This window comes from Peromyscus maniculatus, chromosome 11 (assembly GCF_049852395.1).
Source record: "Peromyscus maniculatus bairdii isolate BWxNUB_F1_BW_parent chromosome 11, HU_Pman_BW_mat_3.1, whole genome shotgun sequence".
Lineage (NCBI taxonomy): Eukaryota > Metazoa > Chordata > Mammalia > Rodentia > Cricetidae > Peromyscus > Peromyscus maniculatus.
Window position 1 is genome coordinate 64,924,202 of NC_134862.1, and position 24,787 is coordinate 64,948,988.

Sequence of the window (24,787 nt, forward strand, 5' to 3'; positions counted from 1 at the left end):
AAATAATCTAAAGCCGATTTGAACAAACTTGACTGATATTGTTACTAAGTGACTTACATACTCATTTTTATAGGTGGTTCTTTTTCATAAAAGAGTATGTAAGAAATTTATTCTAAAAGCTCAGACCAGAAAACACACAAAACTCAAAACAATAAAGACCAAATGCAAATATAAAAACAAACCCCAAATATGCAAGCAAACAAACAAACAAAATAATTATATCCCCTTTTGATTTATATTTTCAGATCTGGGCTCTGCTTTTACCTAAGAAATGCAATGTCAGGTGGTCTTTTTTTGTGTATGGAATGATAAGCACCATTTGGATGCCACACGTATATCAACTATTGACTTTCTAAGTAAGAAGATGCATTCATTAACTCCCTTGAGTCAATTTAACCTGATTTCTGAAATTAAATCTTATCTTGGGCCTAAAGGATTGGGAGAAATTATTGATTTAGGGGGAAAAAAAAAACCTTTGGTTAGTTGCGAGGCTACTAATTAACTGTCCACAAACAGATGTTGTGACTAATACAAATGGGCTGCTTTTATTACTGATGTTAGATCTGTAATGACAGCTAACCAAGGAAAAAGAATTCACACATCCAACAAGCAAGCAATAAGAGGCCGAGAGGAGCTGATGCCTCATTCTTAAATAATCATCATGTCACTTAGTGTGCAAACAGTAGGGTAAAGTCCATATGACATTTGACAAGAGGCCTCCAGGCTGCTGTTAAACAAACAAACAAAAGAAAAAAGAAAAAGCAAACAAAACAAACAAAAAGAACAGAGCATGCTCTATCGAAGAGTGCACTGGAAAAGGTGCAGTTACCTGACCAACTGGTTGTAGATATACAGCTGGAATTTGGGATGGAGGTTGGGGAAACAGACACTGAGAGAGGCCCAGTGGTGAGACGTAAAGACAGAGAAGAAGTAGTGAACAGGAGAGCAGTGTCTACAAAATAAGGAGGAAGAGTTTAAAATCAAGAGATCAAGAGGCAGGAGGAATGGGAAAGGGAAAGCAAAGAGTTGAATGAAGACCTTTTAATATGCGTCCTGAATATTACACACTACTCAGTAAAGCAAATCTTTTTGTGTGACACACACAAACACATGTACTTTTACAGATCTTATCAATGAATTCTGAGTAAATGTGTCTTCTCAACATTGCTTAGCCATCATCTACATTTTTCAGGTAAATTTCTTTGTTTATGAGAAAGTAATGAGGCTAAATACATTTTCAAGAAGTCTTAACACTGAGTAAACAATATGGCCATGCTCTAGTGCATCAGCAACTCTATGCATATACTAATCTTGAACAACTGATTTTTATACCTGTACCTGTGTACTTTAAGCTAAAGTACTGCATTTGTTTTATTTAACCTTACCATCATGATCTAGCTTGAGGATAAAAATATAATCCAGCAAACCAATTTACAAGAGTAGTATCTTAACTTTGACAACATAAACTACTAACAGAACATGCTGGAGATATCCTACGTTAAGTCTAACACAGGGTTACTTAAATAATAATACGGAAAATCAATACCCATTCTTTGAAATATCAGGATGTATAATTGAATAAAGTGAGGTAGTCTTAATAAATACTGTCAGCAAAGAATGTTATGAACAGTTCAATCATAAGGCTAAAGATAAGAAGATTCCATATGTTAAACGTTTTAAAGGTAGAGGAAACTTTTCTTCTTTTGTAGTACTAAGCAGATTACATACATAGATACAAGGACAAATAAGTCCAGTGACAGTTGGAAAGGCTAACCCTCTTTGACAGAGCATGCTCCTGTTCACATGCACACAACAGTGACTTGCAGATAAGGCAACATTTCACTATTGCCTTGAAAGGGCAAGGGTTAATATCAGTATGTCCCAGAAGGGAGAAAATCTAGATGTAAATCCAGCTATGGATTTTTTTTTTTTGAAGGCACATACATCTTGCTTATATATGTCTTAGACAAAACACTGTCTTTTTCTTTTTTTAAGATTTATTTATTATGTATACAGCATTCTGCCTGAACAACAGAAGAGGGGACCAGATCTCATTATAGATAGATGGTTGTGAGCCACCATGTGGTTGCTGGGAATTGAACTCAAGACCTCTGGAGGAGTTGCCAGTGCTCTTACCCTCTGAGCCATCTTTCCAGCCCCTAGAAGACTGTCTTAATGTCTATTCCTCCACACATAGCATTTCATCACTCCATTTATCTACACATACACACACATTGTCTTTATATCTGGATTGCCTTGATTTTCTGCACTGAACTTTAAGGAAAAGCATTTCTGTAAATTTCAAAAAGAAACTGCAACATCCCTTGCCATTCTTTATGAATGTACAACACTTATTTTGATGCTAATTGTCAAAATATTATGTAAAATAAAATTCATTTTAGTTAAGGTTAAAAAATTTATTTATAATATTCAAATCTCACCCACCCTTTTAAGTGTAAAACTGTTAAATGCATGCCTGACCTAGCACAGAGAGTAAAATAGTGTTGGAACACATAAAACAAGTTTTTTAAAAATGTATAGGTAATATTTTTTCTAACCTTTTAGAGAAAACAATTTTTCTCTATCAGAATAAGAACTGACATTTGTCATTTATAAAGATCAAATATATTCAAAATCTCTGTTAAAAATGAAGAAGAAAAATGGCTAATATAAAATGAACAGTTTAAAAAGAGCATAAGAAATCATACACTTGAAACATCTTCCCAGAAACACATTTCCTTATTTAATATAAATATATAATCAGGCCGGGCGGTGGTGGCGCACGCCTTTAGTCCTAGCACTCGGGAGGCAGAGGCAGGCGGATCTCTGTGAGTTCAAGGCCAGCCTGGTCTCCAAAGCGAGTTCCAGGAAAGGCGCAAAGCTACACAGAGAAACCCTGTCTCGAAAAAACAAACAAACAAACAAACAAACAAACAAATAAATAAATCTATAATCAAAAATGCCCTTTAAAGCCTGGAAAAACTTAGGATAAAAGGGAAGAGTACTTCACACTAGAGGTTGAACAGGTAATTGTATGAGATGATGGAAATGCAATTGCTTTGAGTTTAAGGCCAGTTTGGATAACATAATGAGGTCTTAGTTTTTGTAAAGGGTTGAAGAAAGTCATCTATTAGAAATATGAATTTTACCAAGAGCATTATGATCAGTGAAACATTAAAGACAGACCTCTTTCACTGTAGCCCAATGTACTATTGTCACTGCAGAAAAATGTCATAAAAACCAATCCAGAAAGTTGACAGTGAACAGTAATATACAATTTAAAACTTCCTCCCAAGGACTTGGGGAGATGCATCAGTGGTTAAGAGCACTTGCTGTTCTTGCTAAGGACCAAGTTATGCTCTCCAAACTCAGCAGCATCTTAAAATTATCTGGAGTACCAATTCCAGGCTATCTGACTCCCTCTTCTGGCCTCAAAGGGTACCATGCAAGCCTATGGTGCACATACACACATGCAGGCAAAACACTCTGCACATAAAATAAAATCTCTTTTGAAATTTCCCCCAAATGTAAATTTTACTGGGGAGGATGACTACTCTTGGCTATCTATGTACTCAGTAGAACTGTCTTTGTAATCACACCACAAATAACAGTGCTTAGATATCAAATAGTCATATGAATTTGTAGGAACTGACTAAAACTCAAGCTGAAGTTACTTACAATTCCTAACTCTAAAACTTTGGTAATATAAATGGCATTTTAAAACTATTTTTTGCAATACTTTCTTTCAGAGGTCAAAACATTAGTGGATGAATGTAATATTTTTAACATCTAATGCCAAAAATACTCGAGCCCATCCTCAAATCTCGACTATCATCCAAACTTTTGTTATCACTGCTACCTGACCACATCCCTACTCTCAACATAACTACATTGCTTAAGACAGATCAAAAAGCTGCTGAATGCTTCAAGGACTATGATCCTTCACAAATTTCTCAAAAGTCTGCTGCAGTGGTTGACAAGGAAAGATAGCAATAACACAAAAATCATAGATGATTAATACTTTGAAGTCTAATGAAAATACTTAACAAATTTGGGGGCAAAGTTAGTGAAGTCCAATCTGAAACTTGTTACTAGGGTTTCAAACCGTTATTCTATCTAAATTTACCACAGTAGACACAAGTTAGCCTCATACACAGACTAGCACTTTCTCTACAGGTGTGAGTTACATTATTAGGATTATTAATTATGTTCAGAGACTGGCAATGAAGAACTTGCCCTGAAACTGTCTTCCTCCCAGCATGCACCAGTCAAAGGCATTTGGAAGAAGATACAGAAGGCAGAAGAGTGAGTGTGCTGGTTAGTATTTGTCAACTTGACACAAGTGGAGTCTGAGAAGAGCGCCTCAACAAATGCCTCCGTCAGACTGTAGGGCAAGTAAACATGACATTTTCTTGACTGATGACTGAAGTGTAAGTGCCCAGCCCATTGTGAGCAGTGACACCATCAGGTAGGTGTTCCTGGGTTGTATAAAAAAGCAAGGTGAGGAAGCCATGGAGAAGAAGCCATGTTCCTCCATGGTCTCTGCTTCATCAGTTCCTGCCTCCGGGTTCCTGCCTGAAATCCCTGCACTGACTTTCCTTTACGATGGAATATAAGCTATAAGATGAAATAAACATTTTACTGCAAAAGTTGCTTTGGGCCATGGAATTTATCATAGCAAAAGAATGAAAACTAGGAAGGTAATAAAAATTATTTCAACTTCAAAGACCCCTGGACAATTCAGCATGTTTCCATGTAGTCAGAGAAAACTGGTATTAGGAAAGGGACTGCGGTGGTTTGAATGTGCAATGTCCACACGCTTGTGTTTTCAATGCTTGGTCCCTAGATCACAGTGGTCTTTTGGAGGGCCTAGAGCCCACCCAGAAGAAGACGGTGATAACCTCTGAAGGTTATACCTGCCTCTGGATCGTCACTGTGCAAACAGCTGCCTCATGTTCTAGCCACCTCAGACAAAGCTACAAGCCTTGCCTACTATGACCCTGAACTCAAATTTCTGACACCGGGAACCCAAACAAATCTTTCCCCTCATGTTGTTTCTATCAGGTATTTCGTCACTGTAATGAGAAAAGTAACTAATTTAGGAAGCATAAAAAAAGTCTTTTACAAATTCTCCCCAGTGTTAGGGAATCAAATATAGGGCCTTGCTTGTACTACATAAACATTCTACTACTGAGTTATATACTCTCTGCCTATATTTGAGACAGAGTCTTTTGTAGCCCTGGCTGGTTATGAACTTTTAATCCTTTTGGAAGCATCTCCCAAGTGGATAATAGGCATGCAAAACCATACCCAGCTCAGTAAATTCTTATCAAGCTATCCCATGAATAATCAAGGGATATTCACATATATTTAGCATTCAAATGCTCAGTTTACACTACCTTTGTCTGTGTGTAGGGTTTGGCAATGTGTATGCAGAGGCCAGAAGAGGATGCCAGGCATCTCTAACACTCTCTGACTTATTTCCTTGAGACAGAGTCTCTCAATGAAGCTGGAACTAGGCTATCAGCCAGCAAGCACCAGCGATTCTCCTGTCCGCTTCTCACAGCACTCAGGTCCTCAGGCTTAACTAACATGCACTCTTCCCTACAGTCATTCATTATCTAGCCCTTTATCTTTAATTTTAAAATTTTGTTTTAAGCAGGGAAAATTAAGGGGACATAGGAATGGAAAGAAATCCCTTATTCCTGCTAAAAATTGAGAAAAATCCTACCAACAAGGTTATAAATCATGTTTATATTTTTATATTTATGTTTATATAAAGTTTATGTTTATATTTAAACCTCTTTGTGACCTATTTTACATAAAAATTCCTACCTTTTTTGACTTATGTTTTTATTTTAGCAGCTCATGAACATCTTAATGTCCCTCAAAAATAACCATCTCATCTCATTTACCAAAGAAAAATGCTTGAAATAAAAGTTAAGTGTATCAAGCTAGGCATGGTAGCATAAGCCTTTAATGCACTTGGGAGGCAGAGGCAGGTGGATCTCTGTGAGTTGGAGGCCAGCCTGGTCTACAAAGTGAGTTAGTTCAAGGACAGCCAGAGCTACATAGTAAGACCCTGTTTCCAAAACAAAACTAAAAAATAAGTCTATAAAAATATTCTTACTTAAACTTTTGAGCAATTTAAGCCACTGGAATTTGTATAGTTATTTTGAGATGCTTAAATTTACATACATGTGAATATGATTCTTTTAAGAGGCTCCACCGACCCTTGTCTTGGGTACACGTAACTTAAGCTAAAAAGTCCATCTTTTTGTTTCTGTCTCTTTAACACACTTACCCATTCTTAAATATTCATTAAAACCTTTTGATAAGCTCTAACTTTGCTTCATAAAGGAACTTGTATTTATTTGAGGATTTTTTTAGTATAAGCCAGATTGACCTAGATCTTACTGTGCACCCAGACTGACCTTGAACTTTTTTGTTGCTTCACCCTCCCTAATACTGGGATTACAAGTATGTGCCACCCACATCTGGCTATTTTTTTAGACATTTCCATACTCAATTTAAATAGTCCAAAATTATGAACTGGCTTTCTTGTAATATGGGAAGCAAGGGCTCCACTGGAATTGTTTCACTATTCCATAACTAGAGGATAAATTTATGACATATACATCAAAATGACAAGTGAAATTCTTCCTGTAGTTCAAAGTATTAACTTAAAATGGCTCTCAATAAAAATCTGTTTTCCTTCGCATAGTTAATATGTTTCAAGAAAGGTAGATACGGGATAGACATTTACAGGAGCAAGGAGCTACTTTATAACCATATTTAATCAAATTAACATTGAAAGAATAACAATCACATAGTACACTTTATATGCTCAGAGCTTACGTGCAACTGAACTACATCTAAATAAGAGTTTTCTTTAAAGAGGAATTCTTACAACTGAGTGTGGTGGGATATACTTGTTGTCCCATTCAGCACCTGTAACGCCAGGCAGGAGGATCAGGTCTAGTGACCAGCCCGTCCTACACAGAAGCTCCAGGCCAAGTTAAGTTGCATAGCAAGATCCCTGTCTGGGAGTGCAGCAGCTTCATAAGACTGCCCCCTCCCCAGAATTATTCAGAAAAGTGTAACTTCTCCCTTTGTTCTCTGTATCTGTTTTCTAAGTGTGATTAACACTTTGGATTTCTCTTAGCATTTGGGGCATCCTTTCTCTTTCTCTAAAGCCCTCTCAGTGCCATGTGGCTGCTTCTCAGCCACGTGTCTGACCTCCATGCCAGCTTCAAGTGCATGCCCCTTGTTTCCCCTTCTCTTCTCCATTCTCCAGACAGCTGCTGGAATTTACCTCTTGCCTGTCCCAGAGTTTTTTGGTTTTTAATTCTAATAAAATTATCGTGTATCAAAAACGGGGGGTGGGGGGTGAGGCAATGTGAGATGGCTCATTGGGAAAAGGTGCCTGCTGCCAAGCCTGATGACCTTAATTTGGTATCTCAGATGGCTAGGAAGGAGATGGCCCACTCCTATAGATTCTCTGACTGCCACACACATGCCATGGTTCACTGTCGTCACCCCCTCAACAAACACACAAAGAAAGTGTTTTAAAACCTTTAAAATATTCTAGAACATCCTAAAATATTTTAAAGGTTTTAAAACACTTTCTTTTGTGTGTTTGTTGGACTGGGTTGCATACAAGCATGAGGACCCAAGTTTAATGCCTAGAATCCATGTGAAATCTGGATTTGGTATCACATGTGTCTATAATCCCAGCATGCCCACAATAAGATGTGAGTGAGGTGAGGACAGGAGAAGCCATGGAAACCTATGGGTCACCTACCTTGCACATGCAGTGGTAAACAAGAGACTTAAACAAGATGGAAGATGAGTGTTGTTTGAGTCCTTCACATGCGTGATGGCATGTGTGTGCCTGTACTCACATGAACGAACACACACACACACACACACACACACACACACACACACACACAGATTTAAAAAATACCTTTTAGGGGGCTGGGTATGGTGGCACACTCCTTTAACCCTAGCACTTGGGAGGCAGAGGCAGGTGGATCTCTGTGAGTTAGAAGCTAGCCTAGTCTACATAGTGAGCCCCAGGCCAGCCAGGGATACAAGGTAAACACTGCCTCAAAATAAAATAAAAGAAAGAAAAAAATGCTTAAAAACTGTTTTAGGGGCCAGGAAGATGGCATAGTAAAGTGTGTGCTGCACAAGCTTGAGGACCCGGTTCTGGATTCTCAGCACTACATGGAAACCAGGACTGGTGGCCTGCATCTGCGCCCCCAGTGCTGGAGGGTAGAGACAGGTGGTCCTCAGGACTTGCTGGCCAGCCGATCTAGCTGAAACAGGGAGCTCACAGCTCAGTGGCACACACATACATTTTAGAAGAATGCAAAAATAACAAAACACTGGCATGGTGGCTCACATCTGCAATCCTAGCACTCTGGAGACTAAGACAGGAGGATTTCCACACGTTTCAGGCCAACCAGGGCTATAAGTGAGATCTAGGTCAGCCCGGGCTATAGAGTGAGCTCTGTCTCAAAACAAACAAAGACAAGTCATTCCATAACCCAAGAGAATCTCAGCCTTTCTGGTTTCAGCTAAGAACTCACACCTGCTCACAAAGCTAAAATTGACTTATTAGTCTGAGAGATGTCACTGAGCCAACAACGAGATATCAGGATATATCACTCTTTCCCAAGTCAGTACACTTAACTGTTCTTTTAATAAAATAAGGGAGAAAATATTATCATGAATATATATCTGACTACTACTTTGGTTTTTTTTCCTTTAAATAAAAAAAAAACCTGACTGTATTAAAATGAGAAAAACTGTTCTATAAGTAAGAACTATAAGTTATATTACTTATAACTATAAGTAATAGTTAATTGACTGTTAGGTAATCTAGTAATTCTGCTAAAATATTTTCTTTCTCAACCTAATCTGATAAAGTAAGTATATTAAATATTACCCACTGATACTTTCAACATGATTAGAGTAATTAGGAGACACACAAAAACAAATTACTTTTCATCCATGCGGCTTCTCATGTTCTTCAGTTTCTGCATGATGCTGCTGGTTTCACTGCTGGAAATAGATATTGGAGAAGGACTCCGGGTCTCCAAACCAGTTGTACCAGGACTAGCTGCCTTATTATCCTTTGTATCATCATCACTATGAGAGCCCTGCAAACAACAGAGCAAAATGCCATTGGCTCGAAGAGATCTCAAGGAGATCTTAAACACAGGCAATTTATGCTTAAACTTAAAACAACATTTGTAATAATAACTGAAATCAAGATATTAATTACTTACAAAACAGAAATAGATCACATAATTAAAAACAGAATAGTAAAACTGCCAGATGTGGTGGTACAAGCTTATAATCCTAGCACGTAGGAAGCAGATTCAGAAAGATAAGGAGTTTGATGCCAGTTTGGGCTACCCATAGTAAATTCAAGGCCAGCCTGGTATACACAGTGAGACTGCCTCAAAGAGAAGTAAATTTTATGTTATGCATATTTTACCGCAGAAAGAAAGAGAGAAAAGGAAACACATAATAGTTTTCTTTTCTTTTCCTTTTCTCAAAATAAGAAAATCCAAAGAACTTGGAAATGTTCTGCCAGTATAATCAAGCACCCCAACGTCCTCTCTGCTTTGTAAAAGTTGAACCACTTTAAAGGAACGCAAGGGCTGTGGTGTAGTGCAGCGGGAGAGTGCTTGCTTAGCAAGAGGGAGGCCCAAGGGTTAATCCCTAACACTGCATCAAAATAAAAATAAAAAGAATACAGCAGATACTACAACTACAGAAAACACGTATATACACAAAGAATGAACAGAAGATATAAACTTTAAGTATACCAGAAAAATATATTTTTAAAATTTCTTGTGGGAAACAGTATGGTAACAGATTTTAAAAAGTTTGCAGGGAAAACATGGAGGAATTACTGGCTTAACCAACACATTACTTCTGAGGAGCAAAAACCCAAACTTGAAGCCAGGTATGGTGGTGTATGCCTACAATCTCAGCACTCAGGAGGCCGAGGCAGGACTGCCAGACTTCATGGCTAACTTGAGCTACAGAGCTGGTGGAACTGTTTGGGAAGGATTAGGAGGTGTGGCCTTGCTGGAGGAGGTGTGTCACAGCAGGTAGTCTTTGAGGTTTCAAAAGAGTGGTGCTATTCCTAGAGTGTTCTCTGCCTCCTGCTTGGGATCAAATGTGGGTTCTCTGCTGCTCCAGTCAACATGCCTGCTACTTGCTGCCACAATGCACTGCCATAATGGACTCTTAACCTTCTGAAACTGACAACCCAACTGAATGCTTTCTTTTATAAGTTTCTGTGGTGTTAGTATTTTGTCACAGCAATAGAAAAGTAACTAACGCATTAAGATGGTAAAGTTTAGTATATACCATATTAATCAAGTAACTGAGGCACAATTATCAACAACAGGATCAATCAAAATCAAGGCCTACCTATTGATGGCAACAAAAATACAGCATCACTTACATGATACTCCTACCACAGATATACAACCCGAACTTAATGTCAAGGAAACACCAGACAAAGCCCAGTTTAGGGAATGTTCTACAAAATGACTGGCATGTATTCTTCTCATATAGCAAGGTCAAGGAACTATTCTAGAGAAAAGAGGGGGAAAAAACAGACACAAAAACTGATTGCTACTAGCATTGATTTCCTATAAAGAACACCTTTTTTTTTTCTTTCTTTTTTTTTTTTTTTGGTTTTTCGAGACAGGGTTTCTCTGTGTAGTTTTGCGCCTTTCCTGGGACTCACTTGGTAGCCCAGGCTGGCCTCGAACTCACAGAGATCCGCCTGCCTCTGCCTCCCGAGTGCTGGGATTAAAGGCGTGTGCCACCACCGCCCTGCTAAAGAACACCGTTTTGACAATGGAGAAACTGAAAAGACGTGAAGTTAAATAGTAATATATCAGTGTTAATTTGCTGCATACTTACTGTCAAACAACTCAGAATGATGAATTATAATGTACTTAAATTTTTCCTATTAACTTGGGAATGTTTTAAAAATCAAAATAGAGACTATTAGAGATTTAAAACTTTACAGTTACAAAATCCTGAGTTCTCAACACAGTTCTGACACTTCACAGTATCTTAAAATAGATCCAAATTTTGCTCTTGCCTAAATATCTCCTTTGAATCCCATATTATTACAAAATTAAATCTGGACAGATGAGATGAGTACCATACAATGAGCAATGGGGTCTCTCTTTTCAACTTTGAGGAGCAATGACAGATTGATCAGCAAATCCAAAGAGTCTGTCCCACTTCAGTTCATAAGAGGAAAGAAGTAAAGCTAAAGAATCATGTGTTCCTTCCAAAATAAGCACATTCCACGAGAAGGTATTCTCCCACTGTATACAACAACAGGCACACAGGACTTTAGCCTAGTTATTATTACACCATACTGAACAAACATACCTATCATTTCAGAATACAAAGTGAGCTAAGATTAGCAGGCAATATAGGCAGAAAATAAATTAAGAAAAATTTCACTTCAATTACCAATTTATTCTCCCCTGCAGACTTCAACTTCTCCTGCAGTTTTATGGTGGTCTGCCGGATCCTCTCTATTTCTTCCTGTTGCTTAAGAATCAGTTGCCTTTCCTTCCGAGCTGCTTTATTGGCTTCCTGAAGACGTTTTATTTCTGCCTAACATTTAAAGAGTTAGGAAAAGGGATTAAGATTTGAAGGAGACAAGTTCAAAGGAGCATACAGAAAAGAATCAAATCATCACATAGGTCACAGACATAATGTACTTCTAGACAGCAATACCAAAACATTCAAAATAATAAGGGAGGGAAATATTAAAAATAACCCTGTCATTTTAAAATAATTTAAGATGATCTTTTAGCTTAAGTAGCTGCAGTTAAAGATGCTGGCAAATCCAGTCCTTTCTAAATCTAAATACCTTTTACATTTCCCCACAATGTTACTATATCTGTACATTTACCTGGTTGATAGATGCACATCAGTAAATCAGTTAGTGTAACTACAATTCTACTGTTAAATTCTTAAATACGAACATTTCTCACTATCTGAAATAATGCTCTAACCTTAACTGGTTCATGTTATGAACTAGTTGTCTCTAAGAGGTTCCGAAAAGTAGAAAAAGCAAGTCAATGATAATGAATCAGTCTATTGCTCTCAATACAGTTTTAAAATTGCTTTCAACCTGGGTATGCTGGTATATACCTGTAATGCCAGCACTTGGGAGGCTGAGGCAGGAAGAATAGGAATCTGAGGCCAGTTTAGGCTACATAGCAAATTCCAGACCAGCACAGGCTACAAAGACTGTCTCAAAAACAAAAACAAACCAACAAAAACCCACCTACTTTCAAAAACAAAACAAAACAAAACAAAAAGGGTACTACCCACTACAATCTACCAGAAACACTCAGGACCACACTGTGTCCATCAGTCTTCACATAGTGTTGGCAGCAAATTTAGTGGGGGGGGGGGGGATAATAAATTTCACTGCTAATAATTGTTAAAACTTACCAAAAACATCCTTTTTCATAAATAAAAAAATCACTTTACCAATGAGATATGCACAATAAAGATACTAAAAATCTGTTACTTTCATTATTTTAATTATGTTTGAGAGGCTTTTTTTAATTATTAGCAATCTGAAAAGTTAATAGTATAATTGTCAGGACTCAGGATTCCAAGAATGCAGCAAAGTACAAGAAAAAGCTCTAGATTTACAAAAGTCCTTGTCAATAATTGTCAAATTCTGGTAGAGGACTCGGGGTAGAAGTGCTTGTCCTGCAAGCTAGATGACCTCAACTTCATCCCTAGAACTCAGGGTAGAGAGCACAGACCCTTGAAAGTTGTCCTCTGACCTCCACACAGAGGCCATGGTATATATATGTGCTTGTGCACACACAGACCTCATATACACACACATATACAATAGTAATAATAAATACAATTAAATTTTAAACAATGTTAAAATTCAATATTTCTCCTAATTTTACTTATATATAATAAGAACAGAAATGAAACACTAGAGAAAACTAGTCTACCACATTGTATTACCTCATAGGTAACCATTATCATGTATTTGGTACATATTCTTTTAGCATATTCTTTTAAAATTCTTTCACAAGTAGTTGTACCTACCTCCAAAAAATAGACTGTTTAGTTGTATGCTTTAAGACATTTTACAAATAATATCATAAGCACATACTTTCAGTTCTGTTCTGCTTACCCTTATTTCTGAGATACCACCTGTGTGCGTGCGCGTGTGTGTGTGTGTGTGTGTGTGTGTGTGTGTGTGTGTGTGTGTGTGTACACAAATGTGTTACAGGGAATCAAACCCAGGACCTTATACATTCTAGGCTAGCACTCTACCCCTTAGCTACATGCCAGTCTAGATATTGTCTTTGATACTTCTCCATGTTAATTGATACATTCTAATGTGGCATAAAATACCTATTCCAATAATGCTCCAATGAAGTTATTTGTTTGGTTTCCATGTGAACGGGTATAAATTTCTCTGGAGTACAGGATTTCAAATATTCACAAGGTCCTAGGCTCCCTAGGACCCTTTTAGATAACTGTTAGTACTAAACTACTTTTATAACATAAAGGCAACATTGGTTCTACTCCAAGCTCACTCTCTCTTGGGTACAAAATAACGCTGTTATATTTTTAAGAAAGTAACTATATACATTTTTAAAAGTTAATGACAACAATGGCATTTGCAGTTTTGTAAGTCTATTGTCTAGTTTGATTTTTTTTCAATATAATATATTGGTCAATTGGAAAATGTAATTTTAATGCATAATGCACATTCTAAATGTTCACATTTCATATACAAAAATAAAAACATTAATTAGTATATTTTTATCTCAAAAGAAAAATTATTTAGTAGGTGGCAGATAAAAGTTTTATCTTTCTCTTAAAAACTTTATCTTCACCGGGCGGTGGTGGCGCACGCCTTTAATCCCAGCACTCGGGAGGCAGAGCCAGGCAGATCTCTGTGAGTTCGAGGCCAGGCTGGTCTCCAAAAGCGAGTTCCAGGAAAGGCGCAAAGCTACACAGAGAAACCCTGTCTCGAAAAACAAAAAAAAAAAACAAAAAAAAAAAACTTGATCTTCAGGGATAACAAAGACCATCAATTGTTTTCTTTGAAGTCATACCGTACTCTTTAAGAGTTAGTTTTAGTTTATGTGCATGGCTGTTTTGCCCGTATGTATGTCTATGTATCCCTTGTTTAGAATGCCAAAGGCCAGAAATGGGTATGGGCCCCTGGTTCTAGAGTTACTGATGACTGTGACTTGCCATGTGGGTGGTGGGAACTGAACCTAGGTCCTCTACAAGAGGAGTTAGTGCTCCTAACTGCTGAGGATACGAACAAACAGAGTTTGCCTGTCAATAGTTCTTTCAAGTAAAAGCGGTATTCCGGAGTGGGGTTGTGTGGCTAGTTTACAGTAAGGAAATGCAAATTAAAAGAACAGTTAGACTCCATCTAACCTCAATCAGAATGATTATCATCAAGAGAACAAAGGACAAGAAACACTGACGAGTACACAGAGGAGAAACCATTACATCACTGTTAGGAATGTAAACTGGTGTAGTCACTATGGAAATCAGTATGGAGTTTCTTTAAGCAAACATAGAAATGTTATATAACCCAGTTATATCACTCTGGGCATGTCCGAACAAGATCATAAGTCAGCATATGAACAGGATTGCAAGTCATCATACTACAAAGATATTTGCACACCTGTGTTTACTGTTGCACTATTTGCAATAGCTAAGATATGGAACCAGCCCACAGATCCACCAATATATGAACGAATAAAGAAAATGTAGGACATATACACCAGGGTAGTTGATTTAACTGTAAAGAATGAAATTATGATATTTGAAGGAAAATAGGTGGAAACTAGAATTATTATGGTAAGTAAAATAAGCCAAATTATTACAGTCTGACTCATATGCAGAATCTGGATTTAAGTTTGCATGTTCATGTGCGCGCGCGCACACACACGCACGCACGCGTGACATGAAAGTAGAAAAGAGGTTAAAAGAGTGAAGAAAAAGTGTAATGGGAGGTGCGAACAGGAAATGATAGAATATACGTGGCATGAAGACAAAGGAAAGAGACTATTTGTGGGGAACAGGGGACAGCAAGAGGCAGTGGGGGTGGGCACAAGGAGAACTGTGGAGGGTGACTATGAATGAAGTATAATGATAAAGGTGTACAAAAATGTCACAATGAAATCTATTACTTGGCATGTTAATTTTAGGAATCTAAAGGAACACCCAATTAAAAAAGACAAAACTATGTGGCCAGTTCAATTTCCAATTCAAATAACTGCACAAATACTTTTTCTTGTATTAATCACTGTAGACATAGCCAAAACAGGGCCTAACTGTGGGCTTCACATTTCTGTTAAACACAATATGAAAACACATATATGCAGGGGTCACAATCATAAGATTATCATTTTATCACTTAATTAGGGCTTTATTAATCAAAACTTGCTTTTTTAAAAACTGTATGTACATGAAAGCAAAGAATTTGACCATCAATGTAATCTGATGTCCCCTATTTGTGCTAGGGCACTGGTTTATGCTTGAATTTCTGAAGCAAATAATGTATAAACTCACTCAATGACTTTTCTAGTGAATCCAGGAGAGGGAAGGGATGCAAATCTCCCTCTATCACTAAGTGTCTCCTAAAGGCCATGTATTAGAAGGCTAGTCTCCAGTTTGCTGAGTGATTAGGTGGTGGTATACTCAAGAGAAACTTAGATTGGGGTGATGCCTAGTCCCTTCTCTCTCTCCTACTTCCTAGCTGCCAAGAGCTTCCCATCCCTCACCCTTATGATCTTGCCACGATACACTGCCTAACTATAGGCCCCAAAGCAACCAACCTACCATGTACTGAAACCTCTCAAATATAATCAAAATAAACCCTTTTCTTTACCTTGTGTATTTTATGATGGCAACAGACAGCTGATTAACACATTTCCTATGAATAAGTAATATAATCACTGATGACATTTCCTGGGTGACCTTTTTCTTTTTTTTTGACAGTACTTAAGTAATAATGTATTATATAACTCAAATCATGTTAGTCTAGGCAATCTGACGCCAGAATCTGAGTTCTTAATCATCATGTACTATGCTGCCTCTCCAGAATTCAAAGCTGAGGTCTTTCTAAGTCTCTAAGCCAAAAAACTAGTCAATATGTAATTAATGTTATGAAAAATTTTTAAGGAAACAATGACTAAATATTAAACCACATCTACTCTTCTGCACATATTTTAACTTTTAAAATTTGCATTTTAAAGGACTATTTTATTCTCTGTAGCATATGAAGGCAGATTTACTGTCTAGTAAGTTAGGAATAGACAGTTTTAAAATAAGAGAAATAGGTGAAGCCAGTAAGAAATGCCTATAATTAGTGTACTACAGGCATAAACAGTAATATCAAATAAATATCACTGACAGTGATAATAACAAAATGTGATTAGACAAAGTAATACAGTCTACAAACTTCCCTTGTCACAAATTATGTCACACAGGTATTGTTCCCACACACCTTTTCTTGCTGCAGTCTTAAAAGCAAACCGCGCTGTTTCTTCCGGAGTGGGGGCATCTTATCATCCTCTCCTTTGTCTCGTAGATGCCTACAAGGAATATTCTTTCATTGATACAAATATTAAATTTATAAGTCAAAAATTCTTAAGTAATATAAACCTATAAACTAATTAAATATCTTCCTATGTGTAAAGCAATTGTTACAAGTACCAATTCAAGTTACAGTAAGTGTTTTACTGAGTATATAATATATGCCAGGCCCAGACTCCATCCTTTCAGGACAGCAGTACTTACAGTACTCGAGAGAACTGACAACCTATAACTTAACAGATTGAGTGATCTAAGAGAAGTGAAAATATCTCACCACTAGGAAAATCATTTTGCAAGTAACACAAATCAAAGATTACTGGCACTAATTTTAGGTTGAGAACTGTGTTGATAAAATCCCATCAGATGAGACAGCCTGGGAACACAGGTCATGGTTAGCACAAGTGTTTAGCATTCAACAAACCTGGGTTTGATCCCCAACACCAAAAACAAACAAAAACATCTTAAGACATGAAACATTTCTTATTTCAAAAGAAACTGAACAGGGAAAACTGTATTTGTTAGAAGAACTTGCTTTTTTTGATGCTCTAGCCAGGCTAATTCAGCCTTTGTCTTCTCCTTTAAGGCCTTTTCTCGGAGACGCAGGAGTGAGGACTGGTGAGCCGCGCGCATCTCCTCTTCTTTCATGTACTGTCGGACCATCTCCATGGTGAACTTAGAAAAGCTGTCCTGTCCTCCTGAGAACGGCATGCTCAGCTCCTGCAGTACAGAATGCATTTCAAACTCAACACCTTCGAGATCTTCTGGTACTTAACTTCATTAAAAACGTATGTATTTACGAAAAGTGAATACAAAAGACAGGAGTGGGGTCACGTGTCTACAGTCGCAGAGTCTGAGCAAGGGTTACATGAACACGCGAGTTGGGGACTTACCTGAGCAACACAGTGAGATCTCATCTCAGAAAGAAAAGAAAGGGAGAGAAAAGAAATAAAACAAACAAGCATTTCATGAAACTGCCTACTAGATAACAAAATACCACTCAAAAAGATATGAGAGGGAATGAAATTCAGCCCAAAAAAACCTTAATGAACAATTAATTATTGCAAGCTATGCACTGTCCCAGGGGAAACAAAGCAGGGTAAAAATGTGTCCCTATTTTCTAAAACGCATACAATTTCTAGATGGATGAAGTGAAAGAGCTGTAAGCAATACTGACTGAGATCCTTAAAGGTCTTCTTATTAGAACTATTAAGTTCATATTCTAGTTCCTCTGAAAAACTAAGCCAGATTTTATACACATAATAGAAATTCTATCTCTTGGGAAATATTTCTGATAGTTGCCAACTATATAACTGGCATTTATATAAAAATGTATTCTTGTATCTTTGAAAAACTCACTGCAACCATTTACTTCCTATAAAAACGCACCTTGGCAGAAGACAGTGCAGTCTTGTCTGGGGAAGCATCTTCATCCGAGTCATCATGATGGCCTCTTTTCTTCTCCATGTTGAATCTGCGGTGACTCTCAGAAGGAAGTAAAGATCGAAATGACTTCTCTTCTATTTCATCTTCTGTCATAGATTCATCAAATTTCAGGGAGTATTCTGTTGCAACGGAAGTCGAGTCTAATAGGATGAAGAGCATTACCATAAAAAGAGCATAACTCTTTTGTGGGGGAAGGAAGGGTGTGACACAGGGTCCCCTACAGCCAGGCTAGCCTTTACCTGCAGATCCATCTCTACCTCCCAAGTGCTGGGGTCATAGATGAGGTGTGGGCCACCCTATATATCACCACATCTAGTTTATGTCATGTGGTGCTGAGGCTCCAACCCAGGTCTTAGTGTGTGCCAGGCGAGAATGATTCCAACTGCGCTGCATCCCCAGCCCCATACCTTATCAGTGAAATTCTTCTCAGCAGGTCTTTAAGCAGAACCTTTTCCCTCTTACTAAGGCAATTCTATATAAATTCTCAGAACCGTACGTAGCAATGAAGAGGAAAAATTCAATGATCTTATAAAGAAAAAAAATCTCTAAAAATACCTAGAAATGCTAGAATAAGAAATATGTTAAAAGACAAATATATTTCTTTTAATTATTTAAAGAGCAATTACAGATCAGTAAGGAAAGCATTATCATACAAAAATTTATTATCAGATGCTTCAAAGAAAACGACAAGAGAAAAAAAATAAACGTTTAACATTATTAGCAAAGAATAAAAGTTATCCTATTGCTGAAGACACCACACACTTAGGACACACAACTTGGATGACTCAAGCTGGGTCTAAACCTGAAATCCTCCTTCCTGCAATCTAGCTTTCATAGTTCCAGAAATACTGTGCAAGCTGCCAAGGGAGGGAAGCGATTAACAACCCTACTCAGCTCCAACACCTATGAACCATGACAATTACCAGCATGGCAAGAGATGCAGAAAGGTACAACGAATGGCATCAGCACCCATGTGGTGATGTAACCAACAGCTGTCTAACTAGACGTAAGGTCCACTCGATGAGAGAATTCATGGCTGGAACTGGAAACCTAGCTAACTTCCTAGGATTAATGAGCTCATGAACTTAGAAAAGACTCTAATACCACCACTCTTCTAGACCAGCATAGTTCCTTACACATTCTAAATCTTCTTACACCACAGGGAAGTGCAGCTCCCACCCCTCTACAGCAATGGAGATTATCACAGAAAACCACAACTGGACCCAATGCAGAGACCAGGAGATTGTGGGGAACCCAGACCCAAGAGATACACCGACGTAGCAGCTCCTGCATCAACGGCTCAGGACACAGAGAAGAGGCAGTGGAAAGACTGTAAAAGCCAGAATACCATGAAGCCTGCCATCCAACAGTCTTTCCTAGAAATGGCTGCATAACAAGACCAGAACAACAGCAATATCAATCGTTTAATGTAGACAGGGAAAAAAATTCATGGGCCCCGACCCTAGACAAAGAACTACAGGCAACTATTGACTGTTGGGAGAAGAAGAGTTAGCCTCTCCAAGAGATGACCCCAGTTATTGGTTGTCCAACAACCAATAAACACATACAACAAACCATAAACACACAAACAAAAATAGTTCTATTTATATACATTTATACATAGAAATATGTAACACATATAATAATAAAAAAGAGGCTATCAACTTGAGAGTGGGAGGGCATAGGCGGGACTTAAGGGAGAGTAACTGGGAGAAGCTGGAGAAGGGAGAGGGTGACATAATTCTATTTCAATTAAAAACAAAAACAATTCAAAAAAGGAGAAAATCATCCCATGCTTAACTAAAACTAAACAGCAGGATGAGCGTGGTGGTGTGCTGATTAAGGCAGAAGCAAGTGGATCTCTGTAAGTTAGAAGCTAGCTTGGTCTATATAGTGAGTTCCAGGTCAGCCAGGGATACACAGTGAGATCCTCTAACAAAAAAAAAAAAAAGAAAGAAAAAGAAAAAGAAAAAAGAGAGAAAGAGAGAGAGAGAGAGAGAGAGAGAGAGAGAGAGAGAGAGAGAGAGAGAGAGAGAGAGAAGGAATAGGACATGTCTTCCGAGTGGTTACTGACACATCAATCTCTTGCTTACTGAGTGAGTACTCCCTACTGTCTGGTATGCTCTGAACTCGGCATGTATTTTCCCTTCCATCTCAGGCTCAGTCATTTCTACAAGGAACTCCTGTTTCTTTTGGTGGAGAACAATACTTTGAAACCATAATGAAGTCACTGGTGGCCTTTGCTTCTACTGGAGTATCACTGCTTCTGCACTTGCTCACTACGCAGTGGTAATACAGGCATGAACGCTCACCTATGTATGTGTGCACACACATGCACAATTTCTATTGTAGCCATCCAAACAAGCTAAGCACAAATCCATATTGATGCTTCTGACTCCAATTCAGCCTGGAATCCATTCTTATCTCCTTTCAAACACTGATAAATCACCCAATACATTTAAGTTGAATCACTGTGAAAAACAAATTTGCCAACTAAAGTCCAGGTTTATACGCAGTTCCATTTGCATTAGACTTAATTTTTCTACTCAAAACACCATTTCCTGGCTAGAGAGGTAGGTCAGTAGTTAAGAGCACTGACTGCTCTTCCAGAGGTCCTGAGTTCAATCCCAGCAACCACATGGTGGCTCACAACCATCTGTAATGAGATCTGGCACCCTCTTCTGGCCTACAGATATACATGCAGACAGAATACTGTATACATAATAATAAATAAATCTTTTTTTAAAAAAAAGATTAAAAAAACAAAACACCATTTCCTGAAGTTTCTTAGGTTAGGTCTCCCCACCCCTGTGATGGCTAATGTTGATGTCAACTTGATTAATATGTAGGAAACTGTACATTTCTGGGTGCAAAGGGGAGGAGAATTCCAGAGATGACTGGCACGTGGGTCAGTAAACTGAAAATTACTTGCCTTGACTGCGGCAGTCCCCACTGGATGGGCCAGGGGCTGGAACATAACAAGAGGTGTAAGAAGAAGGCAGTTTACACTGCAGTGGACTTTCTGGAGCTGTTACATTTTTCTTGGAGACTCTAACTCATTCGCCTTGAGTGCATACTTGCCTTCCCACCATACAGAAGCTACATCATTGAGCCCTCTTATTCTTAGACTTCCTCAGCTCTCTGGCCTTCCGACAGCCACAGGGAAACTCTCCAGATGAGTAAGCCAACCTAATAAATCCTCTATTACAATTCTATACACATTGGTTCTGGTTTTCTAGAGTCTTAACATATCCTGCATCCCCTTCTGTTCAGATATTTTATATGTAATATGATTAGAAACATTAGTCACAGGATGCACTGCATCTGGAGATTCCCCCAACTCCTGACAAGTTTCATGCATTTATGTTTAGCTCACATACACTAACATTATCTTTATGATAAACAGTTTCAGCATTTTGAGAAATGTACAGTACTATATAGAAAATACAAACACCATACATAACTGTTCTTTACCCTAAAAGTTGCCCTGTAAACCACCACTTTTATAGTTCAACTGCTTTTTCACCTAAATGCCACAAAATCATCAATCTGTTCGCCACCCTTCTCCCTATGCCTTTTCTAAAATGTCATATAAATGGAATCATGTAATATGGAACTTGGGGACTTCTTTCTTTAGCAAAATCCATTAAAAGGCATCCATGCTGTTGTAAGAACCTGTTTCGTGTTTCCTTTGGTAGCTAAGTAACAGTCACTTGGATGGAAATACCTTTGTATTTGTTCTCCTTATAAAGGACATCTTGGTTGCCTCCAGTTTTCAGCAATAATGCATAATGCTCCTATGAACACTAGTGCATAGGCTTCTGTGAGAATACAGGTTTTAAAATCACTTGGCAAGTATCTAGACTTTAGTCTACTAGATTATATGGCCGAGTCACTACAAAACCCATCTATCGTAGCTGTTCAATTCTGTAGTCTCACCAGTAATGAATGGAAGCTCCAGTGCTCTGTATCCTTGTCAGCAACTTGACATTATCCGTTTTGGGACTTAAACAACTCTAATAGGCATATGTATTATCTTGACATGATTTTACTTATTTAGAGATCAGGTATTACTACACTGCCCAGGCTGGTCTCAGAACTCCTAGATATATGTGATCCTTCAGCTTACCCTTCCAAGTATTGGGACTATGGGCATGTGTTACCTATACCTAGCTCTTTCATTGTGGACTTTTGATTTTCATATTTTTTATGAGTTATGAAATCATATTGTCACTGCCATCTATGCATTTCCTATAATGTTTTTAATTATGCTATTCATTTTATATTCTGGATGTAAGTCCTTCACTACAAACAATCTGGGCATATTTTCTCCCCATCTGTGTCTTGTACTTCCATTATCTTAGCAGTATCCTTCATAGAGAACAAGTTACTAACTTTTATTAAGTACACCTTATTCATTCCTCACTGCCCCTCCCCACAACCATTTTTTGGAGATGTTAAGAAGTCACTAGCAAACTGCAGTCAATACTTTGTCTACTTTTCCTATATTTAAGTGTCTAGCAGGTTGTGTGTGTGTGGGGGGGGGGGATGCCAAGGGAATTCGGCTGCCTTAGCTTTTCTGGATTGTTGACTTCTTAACTAAGGAAGGCCTGAACTCCAAGCTGTGTAGTCTGGAATTTCTAAGGCAGTAAGTAAGTGGCTAACTCACTTATTTCCAGTCTCTTATGAGTCAACATCATTTACTGCTGGATGTGCAATGTTTTGAAAGAGTTATTTGTTTTTTTCTGTGTTTTTTTCCTGATATTTTACTTACTTAAGAGGGAAAGCAGGCTGGAGAAAAGGCTCAGTGGTTAAAGGTGGTTACAGAACTTGCAGAGGACCTTAGTTTGGTCCCCAACACCTATGTTGGGTAGTTCATAACTAAGTTATACGTCTCCAGATTTGACACCCTCTTTTGCCCTCTGTGGGCATGCACATACACAGACACATATACATATGATTAAAAAATAAAGCTAACAAAAATCTAAAACAAACAAACAAAACAAAACAGAGAAAAGCAAACTTGATCCTGTTCTGTAGCACAGCTAGGAGAACCGCTGAATAATGGGCAGGGACGGTTTTACAAGAAACCCTCAGGGTCTCCCTGTGTAGCCCTGGCTGGCCTGGAACTCACTCTGTAGACCAGGCTGGCCTTGAACTTGCCTGCCTCTGCTTCCCAAGTGCTGGGAATGAATGTGCACACCACACCTGGCTAGAACTGCCAAATAACTTAATGTTGTGTTTTGTTGTTGATGTTGTGTGTGTGTGTGTGTGTGTGTGTGTGTGTGTGTGTGTGTGTCCATGTGTGCTGTGGGATGTTCTGTATGCTATGAATGCGTTGCTCTGATTGGATGATAAATAAAATGCTGATTGGCCAGTAGCCAGTCCAGAAGTATAGGCAGGATAAATAGACACAGAGAATTCTGGGAAGAGGAAGGCCGAGTCAGGAGATGCCAGCCTGCAGTCCAGGAAGCAGCATGTAATGGCACACAGTTAAAGCCATGACCACGTGGCAACATACAGATTAACAGAAATGGGCTGAGTTTAAATGTAAGAACTAGTCAGTGGTAGGCCTGAGCTAATGGCTGGGGAATTTTTAATTAATATAAGCTTCTGAGTGATTATTTTCTAAGTGGCTGCAGGGTCTGTGGGGCAGGGCAGGACTGGAGAAAACTTCAGCTACACATGTGAGTGCATGCATGTGGAGGCCAGAAAATAACCTCAAGTGTTGTTCCAAAAATGGACATACATGCAGGCAAAACAGTCACACGTGCACACGCACACACAAAACCCTTAAAAATTAATAAAATATGGATAGGCTGAGAATTTTCTAAATCTTCAAGACTTGGCTCCTTTTTCTTAATTCCTTCAATTTACTGGAAGCAGTAAAAGAAACAACACTTGGGTTGAAACCTCTTAAGTTAAATATGCAAGTCTATCACTTTTAACTACTATTTTTCCAGATAAAACTGCAAGAATGGAGAGTATAGTTCCTCAATAAAGGCCTTCCTAACATGCATAAGGCCCTGAGTTCAAATCCCAGAACCACAAAAAAGGCAAATGAGTAGTGTGTAAGTTTAGTGGACTTATTTGCCACCTTGTCCCAAGGATCACTATTCCTCCAGTGTCTCCGTATGTGTACAAGGCAATGCACATGTGTACAAGGAAAGTTACCTTTCTCCTCAGGAAGGGATGGAATGCTATCACTCCGTAAAGAATCATCTGCAGCAGTCTGAAGCTGTTCATCAATTGAACTCTCCATCTTTTCACCATGAAATTTCTTCTCATTTTCCTTACAAGATGGAACTGAAGGGCTTTCTTGACGGCTGCTACCACTACTACTTCTGTTTATATAGATATTATGGAAGCAAACATACAAAAGAGAAAGTAAGGACCATAACTTCAAAACAAACTTATTTGACCAAAAGACTGTGCTTCATAGTCAATGCATAAAATGAAGAGAGACAGACACACTATAAAATCCGTCGGAAAGAGGAAGAGAAGTTTTACTGGAAACATAACAGAAAACCACTGCTCTCAGGGTATCACTCCCCTAGTTCATTTCACAGTCACATTTCTGGTTGACGGGAGGCTTCTGCTCACTACTTCCATTTTCTTTCATCAACACGGCAACTTATCACTAACTGTGGTACTTGAACTGTTCTTAATAAAC

General features: G+C 38.3%; 1 protein-coding gene across 14 annotated transcripts in view; it reads right to left on the bottom strand.

Annotated features, from left to right (window-relative positions):
- Positions 1-24,787, bottom strand: part of Cep350 (centrosomal protein 350) — a 143,588-nt gene that overhangs the window by 37,000 nt on the left and 81,801 nt on the right. For 10 of the 14 annotated variants that reach the window (XM_042258348.2, XM_042258346.2, XM_076547656.1 and 7 more), the window contains 7 exons: positions 24,289-24,458; positions 18,058-18,254; positions 17,204-17,388; positions 16,583-16,670; positions 11,527-11,673; positions 9,013-9,170; positions 830-952 (listed from right to left, as the gene is read on the bottom strand). In XM_042258348.2, the coding sequence (XP_042114282.2) occupies positions 830-952; positions 9,013-9,170; positions 11,527-11,673; positions 16,583-16,670; positions 17,204-17,388; positions 18,058-18,254; positions 24,289-24,458 (1,068 nt within the window). The remainder of the gene's footprint in view (positions 1-829; positions 953-9,012; positions 9,171-11,526; positions 11,674-16,582; positions 16,671-17,203; positions 17,389-18,057; positions 18,255-24,288; positions 24,459-24,787) is intronic. The other 4 variants (XM_042258352.2, XM_042258353.2, XM_076547658.1 and 1 more) reach the window with 1 other exon arrangement.